Source organism: Erpetoichthys calabaricus, chromosome 3 (assembly GCF_900747795.2).
Source record: "Erpetoichthys calabaricus chromosome 3, fErpCal1.3, whole genome shotgun sequence".
NCBI lineage: Eukaryota > Metazoa > Chordata > Cladistia > Polypteriformes > Polypteridae > Erpetoichthys > Erpetoichthys calabaricus.
The window spans coordinates 71,874,640-71,893,897 of NC_041396.2; the positions used below are offsets into that span (position 1 = coordinate 71,874,640).

The following is a 19,258-nucleotide window of genomic DNA, read 5'->3' on the forward strand; positions in this document are numbered from 1 at the left end:
ATTTATAGGGCTGGAGAGGTGTCACGTGCTATGTGCAACGCAGTTAACCTGAGGCGCTGTTTAAAACAGTATTAGAATTGTGGGATCTTTGATGAAATAAGTCGGAATGTGCGGCCAACTATTACAAATTGATCATTTTAATTACATGCGCTACAAAGAGTAATTTGTTCCGGGTTTCTGTTTCTTGTCCTGGAAGTAATACAGTGGGAGGCGGGTCTATCGTGGGTTACTACATGTACCACAAAGATATTTTTGTTTTAATCCTGTAACGGAGTTTTGTGTTTTCTTTGGAAACTGTTAAGCCGCCAGATGGCTTAATTGCATTCATTCAGCATGTTTCGCTTTACGTTGCTACGTAATGCAAGGCTCACCTGAGGAGGCGGCCCTTTAAAAGTTAGGGGGATGTTCAGTGCGTCTAGTTTTTTAAATAGTATTCGGAGAGGTTTACCAATTGGGCTCGCGAAAATGGCTAAAGGCAAATATTTCTATGCTGTGAAGACTGGCAAGGTACCAGGGGTTTACGGTTCGTGGTAAGCTTTTATTGTGTGTACTCGAATATTGTATGAGGTACTCGTGAAGTGCATTGCATTTTTATTTTCTACAAGCAGCTGTAAAGCTAAACTACCCGTCGATGTTCTGCCCGCATCTGCTTGCTGAAATACAGAACTGGGATTTTTTTTCTCGTTTTCTTGGTGCTTCAAATTATTTAATTTGACTTGCTGATGCTGCACTATTTGGGACAAATTTGTAAATGTTCACTTAAGTTGCCAATTAGTAAAGATTCGGTCGGGATCGCTACTCTTGTTTTGTTAAAGTCTGCTTAATCTTTATAGAATGATACCCAAGTCTAAAAGCCTAGGGATATGAAGGTTCTAAATTAGTTCGTATAAGTCACTGAACCTCTTGTAGCGTAACCTGCTCACATTTCAAGATCGTATCTTGATTGGAATTGCATTTATTGCAATAATGGACAAAAGTACATACACTAATTAAGTCTTAAAGTGTGTGTGAAGCTCTTTATGACAGTAACATCATTATCAAGTGATACCGATTTTCAATGTGCCAAGTGTCAGTGATTACACTTATTTTTTGTCTTGGGATGTGTGTTATTTCTTCTAACGCCTTGTAATAGATGCTTTACTGTTTTTCTAAACCTCTTTATTCAAATACTCTTAAATGGGCAACATGGGTAGCCAGTCCATGTCGGGACACAAGATTAACCCATGCTTGTTAATCAGCTAGAGAGGCTCTTCCTTAATATTCACACCTTCATGATTTTAAATGTATTTGTGTAATGGTTTGTAAAGTCTTCTTTAAGCTTATTGCTAATGTACACACCGTAACATTTTCTAAAAAGCCAGAAATATCTCATTTACATTAATGATGCAGGGAGGAATGCAAGAAACAAGTTGACAAGTTTCCTTCTGCAACATTTAAGAAGTTTGATTCAGAAAAGGAAGCATGGACATTTGTAGGTAGCAATGCTTCAGAGCCTGCTGCAGATTCATTAGGTAATGTTTATTTAAACCTGTAACAACAAATTATCATTTAATTGTCATTTATTATTGAGCTGTGTTTAATATAGCAGTGCACATCATTCATTTTTTCCACTCGCATAGATTTTTTAGAGGAAGTGTTTAAGGAAGACATGGAAAGTGAAATACCTATCGAATGCTCTACTGGAATGAAGAGGATTTATAGCAAACTTTCAGAAGAGGAAGAGCCTTCAGCCAAACGAAAAAAAAACTTGGAAACTACAGCAGTCAGTCCTGCTGAAATCCCAGTCCAAAGAGACGGTTTTACTTACATGGGTAAATATTTCAAAGTGATAAGGCATGCTTTAAATGCTTTTTATTTACTCACTTTTAAGCAGTGAATTGCAGAGACTCAATGGTTACTGATAATACATTATATAGCTTAAATCCATCCATCCATCCTCTTCCGCTTATCCGAGGTCGGGTCGCGGGGGCAGCAGCTTGAGCAGAGATGCCCAGACTTCCCTCTCCCCGGCCACTTCTTCTAGCTCTTCTGGGAGAATCACAAGGCATTCCCAGGCCAGCCGAGAGACATAGTCCCTCCAGCGTGTCCTGGGTCTTCCCCGGGGCCTCCTCCCCCCAGTTAGACGTGCCCGGAACACCTCACCAGGGAGGTGTCCAGGAGGCATCCTGATCAGATGCCCAAGCCACCTCATCTGACTCCTCTCGATGCGGAGGAGCAGCGGCTCTACTCTGAGCCCCTCCCGAATGACTGAGCTTCTCGCCCTATATTTAAGGGAAAGCCCAGATACCCTGTGGAGGAAACTCATTTCAGCCGCTTGTATTCGCGATCTCGTTCTTTCGGTCACTACCCATACCTCCTGACCATAGATGAGGGTAGGAGCATAGATCGACTGGTAAATGGAGAGCTTTGCCTTACGGCTCAGCTCCTTTTTCACCACGACAGACCTATGCAGAGCCCGCATCACTGCGGACGGCGCACCGATCCGCCTGTCAATCTCCCGCTCCATTCTTCCCTCACTCGTGAACAAGACCCCGAGATACTTGAACTCCTCCACTTGGGGCAGGATCTCGCTACCAACCCTGAGAGGGCACTCCACCCTTTTCCGGCTGAGGACTGTAGTTGTGTTCCAACTACAGAGGGATCACACTCCTCCGCCTCCCTGGAAAAGTCTATTCAGCAGTCCTGGAGAGGAGGGTCCATCGGATAGTCGAGCCTCGGATTCAGGAGGAACAGTGTGGTTTTCATCCTGGTCGCGGAACAGTGGACCAGTTCTACACCCTTAGCAGGGTCCTGGAGGGTGCGTGGGAGTTTGCCCAACCAGTCTACATGTGTTTTGTGGACTTGGAAAAGGCATTCGACCGTGTCCCTCGAGGAATCCTGTGGGGGGTACTCCAAGAGTATGGGGTACCGGACCCCCTGATAAGGGCTGTTCGGTCCCTGTACGATCTGTGCCAGAGCTTGGTCCGCATTGCCGGCAGTAAGTCGAATCCGTTTCCAGTGAGAGTTGGACTCCGCCAGGGCTTCCCTTTGTCACCGATTCTGTTCATAACTTTTATGGACAGAATTTCTAGGCGCAGCCAGGGCGTTGAGGGGGTCCGGTTTGGTGGACTCAGGATTGGGTCACTGCTTTATGCAGATGATGTTGTTCTGTTTGCTTCATCAGGCCATGATCTTCAGCTCTCTTTGGATCGGTTCGCAGCCGAGTGTGAAGCGGCTGGGATGGGGATCAGCACCTCCAAATCCGAGACCATGGTCCTATAGCTTAAAATTTAATTTGATTTCTAGCTGAAATGCCGCCATTTTAAATATTTCCCCTTGCATGATCCCTCCATCCACCTCCCCCATTTTTTTAATTGAGATGGAGTGTGCTTCTAAAATCCATGTTAAATGTGGAGACTGGCATCATCCCAACTGACTGGAAAACAGGACTTGTTGTCCTATCTGGAAAGGGAAGGGTGATCGCCTAGATTGCAGCAACTACAGGGGGATAACACTGCTCTCGGTGCTGGGTAAGGTCCTTGCTAGGGTTTTCCTCAATAGCAGGCATGTATGACGATGCATGTTCTCTCCACGCTCCCTTTCAGCTTCTGGGACCCCTTGAACCCTTCACCAAGCTTGGCAGTGAGGCACAACAATGGAGCAAGGGGATGGTGTAAAAATGTCAAGTGCTTTTATTAAACACAGCAAATCAAAACAGTGTCCCAATTAAATGCAGTGTCTCAAAAATCTTCATTAAATAAATAATCCATAAAAACATGTTAAAGCTGCAGGTTAAAACAATAAATAAATCCTTTAAAACAGCAAAGTTAAAACAACGCTGGAAGCAGTCCTTTCAAATAAGCCTGGTGTCTTCGGTTTACCTGGCAGCTCTCCTTCTCCCATACGGGCCCCGCAACAGGAGAGTCACCCTCTCAGCAGCTGACCTTCTCACTCACTCAACTGGTCTGGTGGATTCCTGATCCCTGGCTTCGGGTGCGCTCCCCCAGATCGAGACTTGGCTTTTCACCCAGCGGCCAGGATGCTCACGTTGGGGCTTCTACTTCCAAGTCTGCCAACTCCCGCTGCCTCCTCAGCCTTACGCGGCCAGCCGCCCATCTACTGGTCACTCCCGTTCCTTCATAAAATGCTCTGTGGGAACAACCACTTCCAACTGCCTTAAGTGTTGGCCAAACACCCCTGCTAGGGCTCACTGTCCAGCTGCCTGCCGGCGCGCTCGCTCTCACACCGGCTCTCTTGCCACACTGTTTTCTGTTCTCCCGCAACCTCCGTCTTTTTTTCCTTTTCCCTCTTCCCTTTTAGCCGCCTCGTGCTTCTATTTATGAAGAAGACGTGGCAGCTGTGGCAAATCAGCAGTCCCAGAACAATCACGGATGCAAACTGCTTCTCTCCTATGCACTTAGGTGAGAATCGCCCATATCACGAATCGCCCTGGGAAACCACTTCAGCCACAACCATCACGCCCCCTCGTTAAGCCGCATGTGCGGTGATTATTTATATTTAAAAGTTGCCTTCCTGATGGGAGCTGTGGACCCGCAACACCACAGCATGTCAAACTCACTACCATTGGTAGGCCGCTTTGACTGCCATTCGTGCGTTAGTAGGCCCCACTGTAACAAATACTATTATACAAAGTTACTGTAAGTTTCTTTCCAATACTGAAAACTTTAAAAAATGTAACACTTAAAGTTTAAAGAAAAGCAATTTATTTCCATACAATCTCTGTACAACAGCATACAATTAGTCTTAGCCTCTTAGCTAGGTCCTTATATAGGAGTCTTACAGTGTGAGATCTATTTCTTTGGTCTGACACTTTGGATCTCTTGTTAGTAACCAGTTCGTCAATATCAGGCTTGAAATCTTGTGCAGCTGCAACTTTTATGAGGGATGAAAGGTGCTCGACAGTAAGTCTTGAGCGATGTGGGGTTTTGATAGCTTTCATTAACGAAAACAATTGCTCACAAAGTTAAGTGCTACATAACATAGACCGTACTCTCGATGCCAACTTACGGATCTGCACATATGAGGGTGGCAGGTAAGCATACAAGCCTGGCACACTAACTTCGTTGTATTTTGCCTTCAGAATAGCATCTGACTGCAGTTCAATCAATTCCATTTGGATATTCTCAGGTGCATTCTCAACACCGTAAGAGTATGGTGACGTAAACAGTGCAAAGTCCTGTTCTTGTGAACTGAAATCACGAAAACGCTCACTGAATTCATTGCTCAGTAATTCAAGTTGGAAAACAAATCCTCCAAAAATCAAATTGTCATTTGAATGCTTAAGACCCTGACATGTAGGGAAATAGACAAGATTCTCATTTTTTAATTGATGTGTCCAAAGACGAATCTTGCCTTGGAAGCTTTTCACATCATTATACATTGTAGTTACAAGTCAATGTTTTCCTTGTAACTTCAGATTCAAGTCATACAAATGTCCAGTCAAATCCACAGCAAATGCCAAGTCCTGCACCCACATGTTGTCATTCAGAAAACTCGCAGCAGGAAGAACCTCTTCAGTACTTTGTGACAAGATAACCAACGTACCTACGTATAATAAGGAACGGTGTCAAATTCACTTCCTACATCCTCCAGTAATGAAGTGAACTGTCGATGATTGATTTAGTCCACGTGCACGAATGAAGTTGACTGTTTGTGTAACTGGTTTAAAGACTGTCTAGTTTCAAAACCTTCGAACACAACGATTGTTGGATAATGCAGTGGAAGTGAGCAAACTTGCAGTCCGGTTCTTTCTCACATATTTTTTGGCAACAGCCTCACACCAACACTGTTGTTGTGTCCCACCATTTTAGCAGCCCCATCTGTTGCCAAACAAACAAGCTTTTCCATAGGCAGAGTGTAGTGAGAAAGAACTTCTTCAACCTTGTTGAAAATGACCTCGCTGGTAGTCGTTTCATACAAGGGAACAAGTTCCAACAACTCCTCCTGTAATTTCTAAGTTTGTGTCACAAGCTCTTATAAATATAGCAAGCTGTGCAATGTCCGTTACATCCATCAACTCATCAATGGCAATCGAAAAGCACTCTAATTCAATTGATTTATTTCAAAACTGTTTCATCAAGTTGCTGGCCATGTCATCAATTCTATCAGCAAGTGTATTCCTTGTTAGTGATATATCTTTGAAAGCCCTTGCTTTTTCAGGACATACGATCTCTGCTGCTCTCACAATGCACTGCTTAATGAAATCTCATTCAATTTACGGTTTAGCATTGCTCACAATAAGTTCAGCCTGTGTATTACTAGCTTTTACACAAGCCACGCCTTCTTTATGCACCTTGAAGAAAAGTGTCTGCTGTTTAATTACTTTTCTTTTCTCGCAGTTTATCTTCTCGCAATTTTCCCGTGTATTTGTTATGAGTTTCACGGTGGGTTTCGTAGTGCCATTTAATACTGTATTCTTTTGGTACAGCAATGACATTATTGCAAATCAGACAATGAATTTTGTCATTTCTTTTCATACAAAAATATAGCAGTTCCCATTTCTCTTGAAAGATACAATGCTCATCTTTTAGCTTTCTTTTCACCTTGGTCGAAGTCATTGTACCCTTCATACTGCAATGCAAATATTTCATTTTAAATTAAATGACATAAGCCTATCAAATTACGCATGTGTGGCATTGTGCAGCTCAAAATTTTACTTCAAAGTTTATATTGTAAAATAAGCTGATATGCAAAAAGCCCCCAGACCTACACCAATTTTACAAACTCAAAATCGCAAAAATTTGTTAATAAACAACTCGCCAACTTCTCGCGTCCATTTCATATCTTCAGCTGTTGTCTGCACTAACTGTTCGTTACAATACTAGCACAAAATTACATAAAACTAGAGCAAAAAAACGTGAAAATATGCGAGCTATTACTACTCGTGATGGTCAGTTCTGCCCAGTGGCCAGTCTCGGCAGCCCAGCCAGTAGTGTAGCCTGCCAAGCTGCTGCAGCCTAGCACTTCAGTTGCGACGTCTCAGCTCATTAACTTTGGTCAAGGCTCGTGGTATTGTCATGCCTAGGGTATCAAGGAGCTGACGGCGCAGCTGCAACTATACTAGCAGATGATGTTTCCGGTACCGTAATGCCATGGGAAAACGCACTTTTGTTAGAAGGCGGAAGTAAGAAAAGTCAGTAACGCCGAAGATGCAGAATGATTTAATCACAAACGATAGTAATCATTTTGTACAAGTTTAGTGCTAACTAGGATCTGTCATGTGGGCCGCACAGATTTCTGTTGCATGCCACGTGTTTGACATGCCTGCTCAATAGGATCCATTATCACTTGCTCACCTACCAGCGACCGGAACAGTCTGGTTTTACGCCTAAGAACTCTACCATCGACCGCATCCTGGCACTGAGGGTTCTCATGGAGCACAAACGCGAATATCGGCAGAGTTTCTTTGCAGCCTTTATCGATTTTTTTATTTTTTTTTATTTTTTATTTTTTTTTTTTGTAAAGCATTTGACTCAATTGATCAAGCTACCCTGTGGGACATCCTGAGGGTTTGCGGGATCCCCTCGAGGTTGCTGGATATCATGGCTGGCCTGTACACTGGTACTGTGAGTGGTGTGCAGAGTGAAGGCAGAACCTCTGTTTTTCCCAGTTGATTCAGGAGTATGTTCTTGCTCCTACTCTGTTCAGTGCTTGTATGGACTGGGTGTTGGGCAAGGTCGTGGACTCCAGCGGCTGTGGGGCATCTGTTGGTGAAGAAAGAGTTATGGATCTTGACTTTGCTGATGATGCTGTGATCTTCGCGGAGTCGGTGGAGGCTGTGATCGGGGCGCTCGAGAGACTGAGTGAGGAATCTGAGTGTCTGGGCTTGTGAGTGGCTTGCGAGTGTCCTGGATAAAAACCAAGATCCAGGCCTTTAATGATCTCTTGGGCACAGCCATCAGCAGTGTGTCTGTTTGCGGAGAGAGTGTTGACCATGTTGAGAGGTTTACTTGCCTTGGCAGTGACAGTCATGTCTCTGGTGACTTCCTATGAAGTCAGTAGATGGATTGGGAGAGCATGGGTGGGTCATGAGGTCACTGGAAAGGGGTGTGTGGCTCTCCTGATATCTATGCAAAAGGACGAAGGTCCAAGTCTTTAGAACATTAGAACACTCTAGACGAGAACAGGCCATTCAGCCAAACAAAGCTCGCCAGTGCTATCCACATATTTCTTCCAAAAAAACATCAAGTCGAGTTTTGAAAGTCCCCAACGTCTTACTGTCTACCACACTACTTGGTAACTTATTCCAAGTGTCTTATTGTTCTTTGTGTAAAGAAAAACTTTCTAATGTTTGTGCAAAATTTACCCTTAACAAGTTTCCAACTGTGACCCCGTGTTCTTGATGAACTCCTTTTTAAAATAACAGTCTCGATCCACTGTACTAATTCCCTTCATAATTTTAAACACTTCAATCACGTCACCTCTTAATCTTCTTTTGCTTAAACTGTATAGGCACAGCTCTTTTAATCTTTCCTCATAATTCAACCCCTGTAGCACTGGAATCAGCCTAGTCTCTCTTCTCTGGACCTTTTCTAGTGTTGCTATGTCCTTTTTGTAGCCTGGAGACCAAAACTGCACACAGTACTCAAGATGAAGCCTCACCAGTGCATTATAAAGGCTGAGCATAACCTCCTTTGGACTTGTAGTCCACACATCGTGCTATATAACCTAACATTCTGTTAGCCTTCTTAATGGCTTCTGAACACTGTCAGGAAGTCGATAGCTTAGAGTCCACTATGACTCCTAAATCCTTATCATAAGGTGTGCTCTCGATTTTCCGACCGCCCATTGTGTGTTCAAACCTAACATTTTTACTTCCTATGTGTAATACTTTACATTTACTAACATTAAATTTCATCTGCCACAAATCTGCCCAAGCCTCTACGCAATCCAAGTCCTTCTATAATGATATAATGGATAACGAATTATCTGCTAATCCACCTATCTTGATATCATCTGCAAACTTAACCATCTTGTTACTTATATTCATATCTAAATCATTTATAGAGTCCTGGTGCTTTCTGTCTTGCTACTGTATATGGTTGAGAGACATGGACGCTATCAAGTGACCTGAGGCGAAGACTGGACTCCTTTGGTACTGTGTCTCTCCGGGAAATCCTTGGGTACCGTTGGTTCGACTTTGTGTCGAATGAGCGTTTGCTCATGGAGTCCTGAATGAGGCACATTTCCTGCATTGTGAGAGAGCGTCAGTTACGGCCATGTGGTGCATTTCCCCGAGGGTGATCCAGCTTGTAGGATCCTTATTGTTGGGGATCCAAGTGGCTGGACCAGACCAAGGGGTCGCCCATGTAACACCTGGCTGCAGCAGATAGAGGTTCATTTCCGGAAGGTGGGACTAGACCGTGTGTCTGCCTGAGGGGTTGCCAACCGTGATCCTGATTTGTTTCATCGTATAGTGGGTGCGGCAATGCACTGTACCAGTGCATGCTCCCCAACTTGACTTGACTTGACTTGATAGTCTCTTGCATTGCACCTTTTCAAGGCTTGCATTTCAGTTTTAGCGTTGGGATTTCTCCTTACAACAGTTATTGTATAGGAGGGTGCAGAATTAGTGTTCCTACTGAAAAATATAGATTTGTGAAATGGAACCATTTGCAAGCTCAGAAAATAATGTGCCCATTATAACCACAAGTGAATATTCATGTGCTGTGAATTGTTTAGTTTGCAAAACTTTTAATATGATCCTCTTTCTACAATGCCCTGCATAACACTCCTGCTTTTTCAAGCACTAAAACATTATTACATTACAAATAATATATTCTTGGAATTGTAATTGTGTTTTGCATACTGAAATACACAAGTAAATTGCTGAAAATTGTATTGTTAGTAAGTTTGTTTTGAAATATGACAGAAATTGCCCTAATAGCTACAAGGATGAAACTGTATGATGATTGGCCTGTGCATTACTGAAGTCCCTGTATTCTGGAGAAAAAAATCATTTTTCTTTTTTTTTGGAACTCTAGGTTATATAGTAAATCTGAAGTCCTATTTGAAAATGAAGACTAAACAACATTCTAAAGAAGTAAAAAATAAAGACATTCAAATATATGTAAATTAATAACTGAACATAGCTATGTCTAAGTGTTTGGACATCTGTCAGTCAAGAAATTGAACACTGCTCACACAGTCCAGAAACTGATTAACAATGTATCTTATCAAAGCACCGCCTCCAAGTAAAAAGACTTGTTAGTACAGCTACTGAGAGTTCAACAGCTACCCAGAAAGGCACTGGAAAAATCTTTATTTTTTTATTTTCTGTTTTAGGAAATGCAGTAGTAGTGTACACTGATGGGTGTTGTTCTTCTAATGGCTATAAGATGGCCAGAGCTGGAATAGGAGTGTACTGGGGACCAGAACATCATATGTAAGAGCAGATGTTTATCTATATTTTTTTTATTAAATTTCTGAATATTTTTATTTAGTTGCCATGCATCAGTGTATATAATTTATCACATTTTATTCATATGATATATGCTTCTTTGTGATATGAAGAAGTCTTTTTTTGAAGAGTGAAAGTGTTTTGTATGAAATTTTTATAAAGCTACCCATTGTGCATTTTTATTGATCATTTATTTATCAGGATGGCATATGGAATGTTTATAAAATTGATTTGAGTATTATTGTATAGATCTTTAAGTTTTTCCGCTGTTGACAAAATCCGCCGTGTTTTAAGTTCTGACTATGCTACATAGCTACTTCAAAGCTGTCAATGCAAGTAAAGCATTTAGGCTGAAAGAAAAAAATAAAAACTCTAAATTAGAGAGAGAGCAAAAACATTAGAAGTTGCCAGATCAACAATTTGGTACCTCCGTATAAAGAAGGATCACACTGATGGGGTCAGTGACTCCAAAAGGCCTGGATGACCATGAAAGGCAGCTATTCTGGGTGATTGCAAAATTCTTTCCTTGGCTAGATATTGAAGAATTTTTTTGTCACCATATCAAGAACACTGTCCACGAGACTGGTGAATCATTGTCAAAATCTACAATCAAGAGAACACTTAATGAAAGCAAATATATAGAGGGATTACCACAAGGTGCAAACCACAGGTAAGCATCAAAAAATAGGTCAAATTAGACTTTAACAGAAAACGTTTTTAAAAATAAATAAATTAAAAAGCCTGCCCAAAGATCAACATGTTCCAGAGTGATGGAAAGAGAAGAGTGTAAAGAGGGGAGGAAATGGCTTCATGATGTGAATCACATCATCGGGTGAGACAATGTCATGGTATGGGCATGTATAGCTGCCAGTGGAAGTGGATCATTAGTGTTTATTGATGATATAACTGCTGACTGAAGCACCAGGATAAATTCTAAAGTGTATAAAGCTATACTATCTACATAGATTAAAATGCTTCAAAACTGATTGGATAAGCCTCCACAGTGCAGATTAACGGTTATGTAAAATATTACAAAAGCAACCCAAGTGCATTTCTCTGAGAACAATTGGAATATTCTTCAGTGGTCGAGCCAGTCACCAGACTTCAACCCAAATGAACCTGCACTTCGCAATTTCTGATTTATTGATCTAATATAGATATTGTATAATTTAGATTTGTAAAACTTGAAATAATCTCAAAATACAGACACTTGTTGCCTTTTCCTGTTATATACTATGTTTGTGTTTGTGTGTGTGTATATAATAAATATATTACCCCCCCCTTTAAATCACGATGTTTTTCTTTCAAATTACATTTATTCATATTTTTTTGTAGGAATGTGGCTGAAAGATTAACAGGCAGGCAAACTAATCAAAGAGCTGAAATACTGGTAAGTAAAGTTTATTTTAATTATTGCTCCAGTTTGTTAAATAATACAGGGTGGTGGTGGTGGTGCACAGATAGATCTGTAACTCCAGTGCTAAGCAGAAACACTCATGTCATTAACATGTAGTGAACTGTCCCTGTTTTAAAAGTACAGCCAAACAAAATTGAATGGGTAAAATGTTGTACAATCACTTTGAAATAAAAACCATTACTGTTGTCGTAAATGTGATAGAACATCTCTTGTAAGACAATGGGTATCGGTACCTTCAGTTAATCGGGTGTGTAACATACTTTATAACTAAGTAAATGCTTTTCTGTATACAATATTTGTAATGTTTTTAAAAGCTTTGGGCTGTTATTGTTGTTGGATGTAATGGTTTAGGTTTCGGACCTAAGGACCAGAGGTTATGGGTTCAAATCCTGCTACTGAAAAGCTGACAATCTCTTCTTTGTGGACCTGAAAGCTGAGATCCACTTTGCCAAGCCAAAATTTGTGCCAGTAACGAAGTCCAGTCTAAAGACTGTGAAGCAACGAATACTTCAAGAAGGAAACTTCATCTAAATTTTTGTGCCGGAAAGAAGTAATGTTTTTCTTTATGAAACTAGAGGGCACAACAAATGAGCATCTATCTAGTTAGGTTAATAGTCCTTTTTAAAAACTGAAAACTATGTAAATTACAAAACTGAGGTTCTTATATTGACAGAATTAAATTTTCTTAAGCTGTTTGTCTGTAAAATAATCATGTTTTTCCCTTTTTTGTTATAATAGTAACACTAGAATGTTGGTCAATTAGAGAAACCAAATGAATCTGTAACGTAAAGGGCATGTTTTATATTTATATGTTAATAGCCTATAGATTAGTCTACAAGCACATTTTTTGTGTTTTTTGTTTATCCAATATATAGCAAACTAATCTAGTCTGATTCCTACATTATTACAATTATAATACTTTTGTATTTAAAGTACTATATGTCGGTGGCAGAATTTGCATATTGTGGCAGAGGTTAAGACAGAGCATAAATTTAATTTCCAGAATATTCAATTGTATGGTGCTGTTAATATGACCGTTGTCTGTGACAAAATGAGAGGTTATACATATTCACATTATGGCTTGAGAGAAGTGTGTTTTTTGTTGAGTAGCCCTAGCAGCTATTGTATTTTTCTTCACCTTTTTGGGGAATTTGAGTACTCCATATTACTTAGTGCTCTAATTTCCCATAGAAGGATCTCCACTATAGAGGTGCATTGATGGTCAATAGTTAATGTTCATGTCATCTGTAGTTGTGTTTCTGTAATTTGATTACAAAATGCTCTGACCAAAATTTTCAGTGTTTAGGTTTATTATGCTTTAATGATGTCACTGTAAAGATAGTGTCATATAAAATAATACACTTGCAAACATTGCCGGAAGAAACTCCAATATAGAACCTCCTTTAAAACTTGTATATGATATGTACATTTTCAAAATTTTGGTCATTAAAACCTACATAACTCCCAGAATTTTAAAAGCATATTCAGATATACTGTATTTTACCAATAGATTTTACATGTGAAGCATTATAACCTTAGTTTTTGATTGATCTAATTACTGCAAAATTCAGATGTATTGTCTCCATCCTAATGGGGAGACTTCTAAGATACTATTTCACAATTCAGATACACGTGGAGTGGATTGAGTTTTTCTTTCTGATTAGGTGGAACTTTATCTTCAGTCCAATAAAAAAGGAAATAAATTGAATTGAAAACTACAGTTCATTGTAAAGAGGAAAAAAACAAAAACCTTATTTTCATGTTTTGGTGTCCTTGGCATTTCCCAAACTTGTCAGCAACCTTGCCTGTTGTCTAGTGCAGCTTTGGTGTCCCTTCACTATAACAAGTTTATATGTTGAACACTTAAATTATTACACTAACAGTGGAATTAAAACAATTTGGAGTGGCACAACACACAATAGTTTTCTTATGCTTAGTTTGTCGAGATATTAGCCAGTGTTCCAGTAAAATCTATTACATTTTCTTTTTTTCAGGCTGCCTGTCGGGCAATTGAGCAAGCTAAAAGCATGGATATAACAAAAATTGTACTCTACACTGATAGCATGTTCACAATTAATGGTATGTTTGCTAACACTGAATTTAAGAAGTTCTCAACATAATTTATAATTTTCAATTTTGATAGTTTATTGGTGTAAATCTTCTAGCCACTTGCCGCTGGCCCCCTTAAGTGATAATAATTGATGTTGATGATTTGCATAATGTTTATTTATATATAAAAAATGATACTCCTGTTCAGTCTGTTTTCCTTAATTTTTTAATTTCCTTGTTAAAGTTAATACAGCAGGGGTTGTATAGGTCCTGGAAAACCACTAAAGCAATAGAAAAATGTAACAAAGTCCAGTACTAAAAAAAAAAAAAAGTCATGTAAAATATATATAAAAGTGAATTCCAATAATTGTATATCATGAGATAAAACATCCAGTATTTGTCCTACAAAACACCCAGTTCTTGCATTAATATAATGTATAACGACCTCCCACCAAAATTTCACATTGCATTGTGTTCTGTGTGCAAACTGGTATAGATCTGTAGTAGTCATTAGCCTACATGTAAAATTACAAGTGTTTAGTGTTAATTGGTAAATAGTTAGCAAGGTAAATTACATTGCGTATATTAAACATTTCACTGTGATATATTGAGCAGTCAAAATGCCAGTAAGGGGCATGTTTAACTTGAAGTGGCTGAAAAATGTGGACTAAAAATATTGCCTTCAGCAAGACAAATTGAAGAAACCTGTGGCTGTGTACCATTACTCTATGAAAAAAATTGACATTGGGAATATGGCGAGTCTGTGTGTGTAAAGTGTGTGGGTTTGTTTTATTTATTTATTTTTGGACCACTGCAGGGATATCGACACATCTGATAGCTATGCCAGCAGGTTAGCCAGCAGTAGTGCTAGTGAAAGCTCTAGCAGTACTTCTGCTATATCGCCATCTTTGTCTTTTTATATGTGACTAAACGTGAGTGATTGAAATCCTCTGGGTGTTAAATGTGATGGAGAAGTATTCATATAAGTCCTGGTGAAGAGTGGCAATTTTTCTCAAGAAATGTGAGAGATTATAGAAAGTAATAGGCCTACAGTGTAAATGGACACCGTTCCCAGGATGTATATTGTACTTTTCATCCACAACAATTAACTACCTAAACTATGCCAAAATTATTTTTTATGATCATTTGCCTAATAGGTATTGGGTGACTAAAGCATTTGTGAAAATACAAAACCTTTACTTCTAAAGTGTTAAGTTTTTAAACCACTCTCAAATAAAATCTACAACCCAAACAGGATTTTGTTGTATCTTTTGCTTACACACACTGAAACATTGGCATGAACCAGCTCTGTGCACACTACATATACAACAGCAGATTTGTTGTATATCTGTTTTTAAAATGTAATGTCCCTACGCAAAATTGCATAAATAGTGTGTTACTCAGTTATTACTCTACCAAAAAGGCATGATCTTCAGTGTCAGTTTTTATAAGCAGTTAGCAATTTAAAATAGGCCACATGTTTTGAGTTATTAGGTTTATGTAACTTTGCTGTATCAGAACTGGAGTATAAAGTATTAATTGATTCTTGTGCTGGATGGTACTGGAAAAGTTAAAGTCCTGAAATTTGAAATGTACTTTAGTGCATGAACCCTGATGCATTTAAAATTGTTGTTTCAACCTTTAAATTCTGTACCTATCCATTTTGGAAAACAATAGTGTTATGTGTTTCTTTTTCTCTATTAAGGTATTACAAAGTGGATAAAGAAATGGAAAACAAATGGATGGAAGCCTACTTCTGGTGGTAGTATAACAAATAAGGATGATTTTCAGAAGCTTGACAAGGCAACAGAAGGAATGCAAATTACTTGGGTGAGTTCACATTATTTCCAAAAGTGTACAGTTGTCAAAGTGTTTATTGGTTGACACAACATGACCTCCTAACATACTCAGTGTCACCATGCTTGACAGTAAAATAGCAATAATTATATCAACTTTGAGATTTTTGCATTTGAACCAAAGCATTTTCTTGCCTTCAGTGTCTTTGCCACACTTGCAGTCTCACTTAAAATAGTTTTCAAACTTTTTTTTATGGTTTAACAAATCTTATTATTGGCTTATGTCTCTTCAGTCTTTTATAAACATGTATCCGTGTCATTCACTGTAGATGTTTCAACTTCATAGTAATACCCTGACCTGTCACGCCATTTTCAAACTGTTGCATTTGGAGGAATCTGTATACTTATGAAAGTTGTGTGGTAAAATGTTTTTCATGCTTTCAAGTTTTTGTTTCTCTTCTCTTATATAACTTATTATTTACACACATGCATAGCTTTTACAACCATGAAGTTCACTAACTGCCAGGACAACGTTGTTCTATAGTTGCTTTTTAGTGTTACGCACTGGAGAAGGATACAAGGTTGGTTATACAATTGCAATACTAATTTCTAAGGTTTTTGTGTGTGTGTATATTTAAAATTAAAACACTTAGGATTTTAAATGCCCACTCAGGGATGCCATATTTATGTAGGAAAGGTGTATGGATATGAGAATTGATAGATGTTGTTTAATCAGTTAATTATCAGTTTTTGCCTTGGGCAGTTCCAGTAATTAAAGAGTGTGGTAAGACTCCCACATACTTTTATCTGTTGGAGAGGTTTCTGGCTGTTAGATTTAAAGTATCTGAAGCACACTTGTTTTAAGAAACAAAATAATTTATTGAAGGATTATGGAAATATAACTGAAATATGCCATTACGGTTGTGTGTAGTTTGTGTTTTTTTTGTTTTTTTTCCTACATCTTGTAATATTGTTTTTGACTGTAATACAATGTATTCATTTGTCAAAGTGTAGTCTTAACTTGAACTACTTTGTAATTTATAATTTGACTGCAGTTGAATGAGCAAGTGTCTGCTAACACTTGTGAAGTGTAAATTTTATAATGAAAAGCATACAGTAGAAGCTTCTACTTCATAAAAAGATATTTTTAAAATTTTGATTTCTTAAATTACGATCAACTTCATTCTTTTTCCAAAGTGGACAGAAAAATGTCTATTTTTAAATCTATTGGTCCTTGCATTTTTCTAGACTTATTTTTGTCCCCTGTAGGTGAAAAGTTGGAAATCAACACAAGGTTGGACACCAGTCAATTGTTGTTTGTACTCGTATACATATCCAGTCATCTTGGTCAATACTCCCAAATGACTTTAATGTGTAGTATTTGTTTTCAAATGAAAATATCAAAGTAATTGGCTGGTGTCTTGGCATTTTAAGGTTTTAATTAAAGGGTAAGTTGGATATTTTTCATCAGTAATTTCTTCATAATCATGGTATATATTAATTTGCTACGTAAAATTTGTGTTCTAAAGTGAAGCATATTTTTAAAATAAAATACCTGCTCTTTCCTTTTCCAATGGTGATGAAAGGTACTGGAGTCTGTGGCAATGTGTGTTTTAATTTTAAAAACAGTGTGCTCGGGGGGGGGGGGGGGGGTATAAGCGCATCCCCAGGGTGGTGTTGATCAAATTGGCTGATAATGCATTCACGTGCAGAAGCGGTTAGTTCAGCATTAGCACTCTGAAGATCATAATTGAAGAACCTATGCCAACAGGAGCCTGAGCAGGACAGGCCTGTAGATCAACAAAGAAACAAGAAATGAAAAGTAGTTTGAAAGAGAGGACGGAAGAGTTGGGTCCACGGCTGAGCCAGTACTTTAACACTAAGGAGGAGGGCTATTGGAAATGTTGCCTCAAGTGGAGCAGTGGTGCTCTGAGGTAGAATCACTCCTGCTATGCATTGAGAGTAGCAGGAGCAACCAAATGCCCTGTGAGATTCCTGCAGATGCAAAGGGATAGCAGCAGGAAAAGGGAACAGGGCTGATGGGGTCCCCACAGATGTTGAAAGATGGTGGCGAGGACATGAGCTGGATAAAAAGAATTGACTGCACCTGTCTAAGGATATCTCATCTTGCTGAGGAGACATCAGTTTTTGGAGAAGGCACAGAGGCTCGGCTCAGGAATGATAAAGGACAGATCCTGACAAAATGCTTTTAACCTTCTGATTTTAACAATTTGGAGTATATTTATTTTTTTGTGACCAATGACTGAATTTTACCTGGGATTGTTTATTGTGGATTATTTGAAAGAATACACTGCATGTTTGTTTTGGAACTTTATTTGTTGACAAATGACTTTACACTGATTTGCACCTTGTTCGTATCCTCATGGTTTCCCCCCTGGTTTTGTGAGCTGACCAAAGTCAGATTCCACATCTGAGACTTGCTAGCAGGTATGCATTAGCACCAGTTGACTCTAGCAGTGGGGAGAATTGTCCAAAGTGCTCTATAGCCTCCTCCTGCCCGCCACTGTCCAAAGAGCATCTTTTAAGCTGCTTCTCCAGGTACAACAAAGCTGTAATTCTTGCAGGTCTGCATGAGTTTTTACATGTCCTCTCCATGTATTTGTAGATTGAATGTAATGATAATGTCGGTGAATTTACTGACTCGGACCCTTTGTTCTAAGTGTTGTGTTTGGTTTCCCCATTGTAAGCTGCAAGAACAGACAAGGCATTTTTAAAATTAAAAAAAAGTTTAACTTTGAAAGACAACTTTATGTGGCAAATACTGTATATGCAATGATTGTGAAGAATTAATTTTGATCATAAAAATACTGGACTTATCCTTTTAAGGTTTAAGACTAAGGTAAAAAAAAAAAAAAAAAAGTCAAATTTAAACTTTTCCTCTTTTGTGAACAGATGCATATTCCTGGTCATGCAGGCTATCAAGGTAATGAGGAAGCAGATCGACTGGCCAGAGAGGGAGCCAAAAAGCCATTGAATTAAGCAGCCAAGACTATCAAGTAAACAGACTAAAATAAGTGGCCGTGTGTATGTCAGATTTTTAATTTAGTTTTTTTTAAGGGGAGGGGGTACCATAAATGTTATTTATTTTTAAGACTTTTTTTTTTATAAGTATAATTCGTTGCCTTCTCCCATGTTTATCCAGCTTTTTCATTTAGTTGTTCAGGATATCAATGCATACTACATAATTTCATTGTATGAATGTAAATAGCTTTTATCTGCTGCTATTAAACTATAATTAAAAATGGACAGGTTTAGTTTTTTCTTGTCAACTTTTTTGGCAGTGCAGTGTGCAACGTGGATAAATTGATTCAAGCTTTGGTCATTAAATTTTAAACTGTTTTTAATACAGTGTTGGTTCTATCAAAATGGCAATTATATATTCTTATTAATTAGTGTGTGTGTGTGCGCGTGCAATCTCCTAAAACACTTTAGAAAAGTTAATTTTAAAGCTAATACTGTATCACAAGTATAAAACACTTGTTTCTTCTGAGAAATATGCTCAGGGAGTTGCTCCCACTCATCCAGCCACACATGTAGTCTGAGACCTTGAATCAGACTTGGGCTGCTGTAATTACA

At 38.9% G+C, this 19,258-nt stretch overlaps 1 protein-coding gene across 1 annotated transcript; it reads left to right on the plus strand.

The window, feature by feature from the left end:
• Nucleotides 1–42: 42 nt before the first annotated feature.
• rnaseh1 (ribonuclease H1) lies at nt 43–18,928 on the plus strand. Its single transcript, XM_028796912.2, has 8 exons — nt 43–530; nt 1,390–1,511; nt 1,620–1,811; nt 10,285–10,384; nt 11,735–11,789; nt 13,811–13,895; nt 15,571–15,695; nt 18,575–18,928. The coding sequence occupies exons 1-8, from the start codon at nt 403–405 to the stop codon at nt 18,659–18,661; spliced, it is 894 nt and encodes a 297-aa protein (XP_028652745.1). The 5' UTR covers nt 43–402; the 3' UTR covers nt 18,662–18,928.
• The last annotated feature ends 330 nt before the right edge of the window (nt 18,929–19,258 follow it).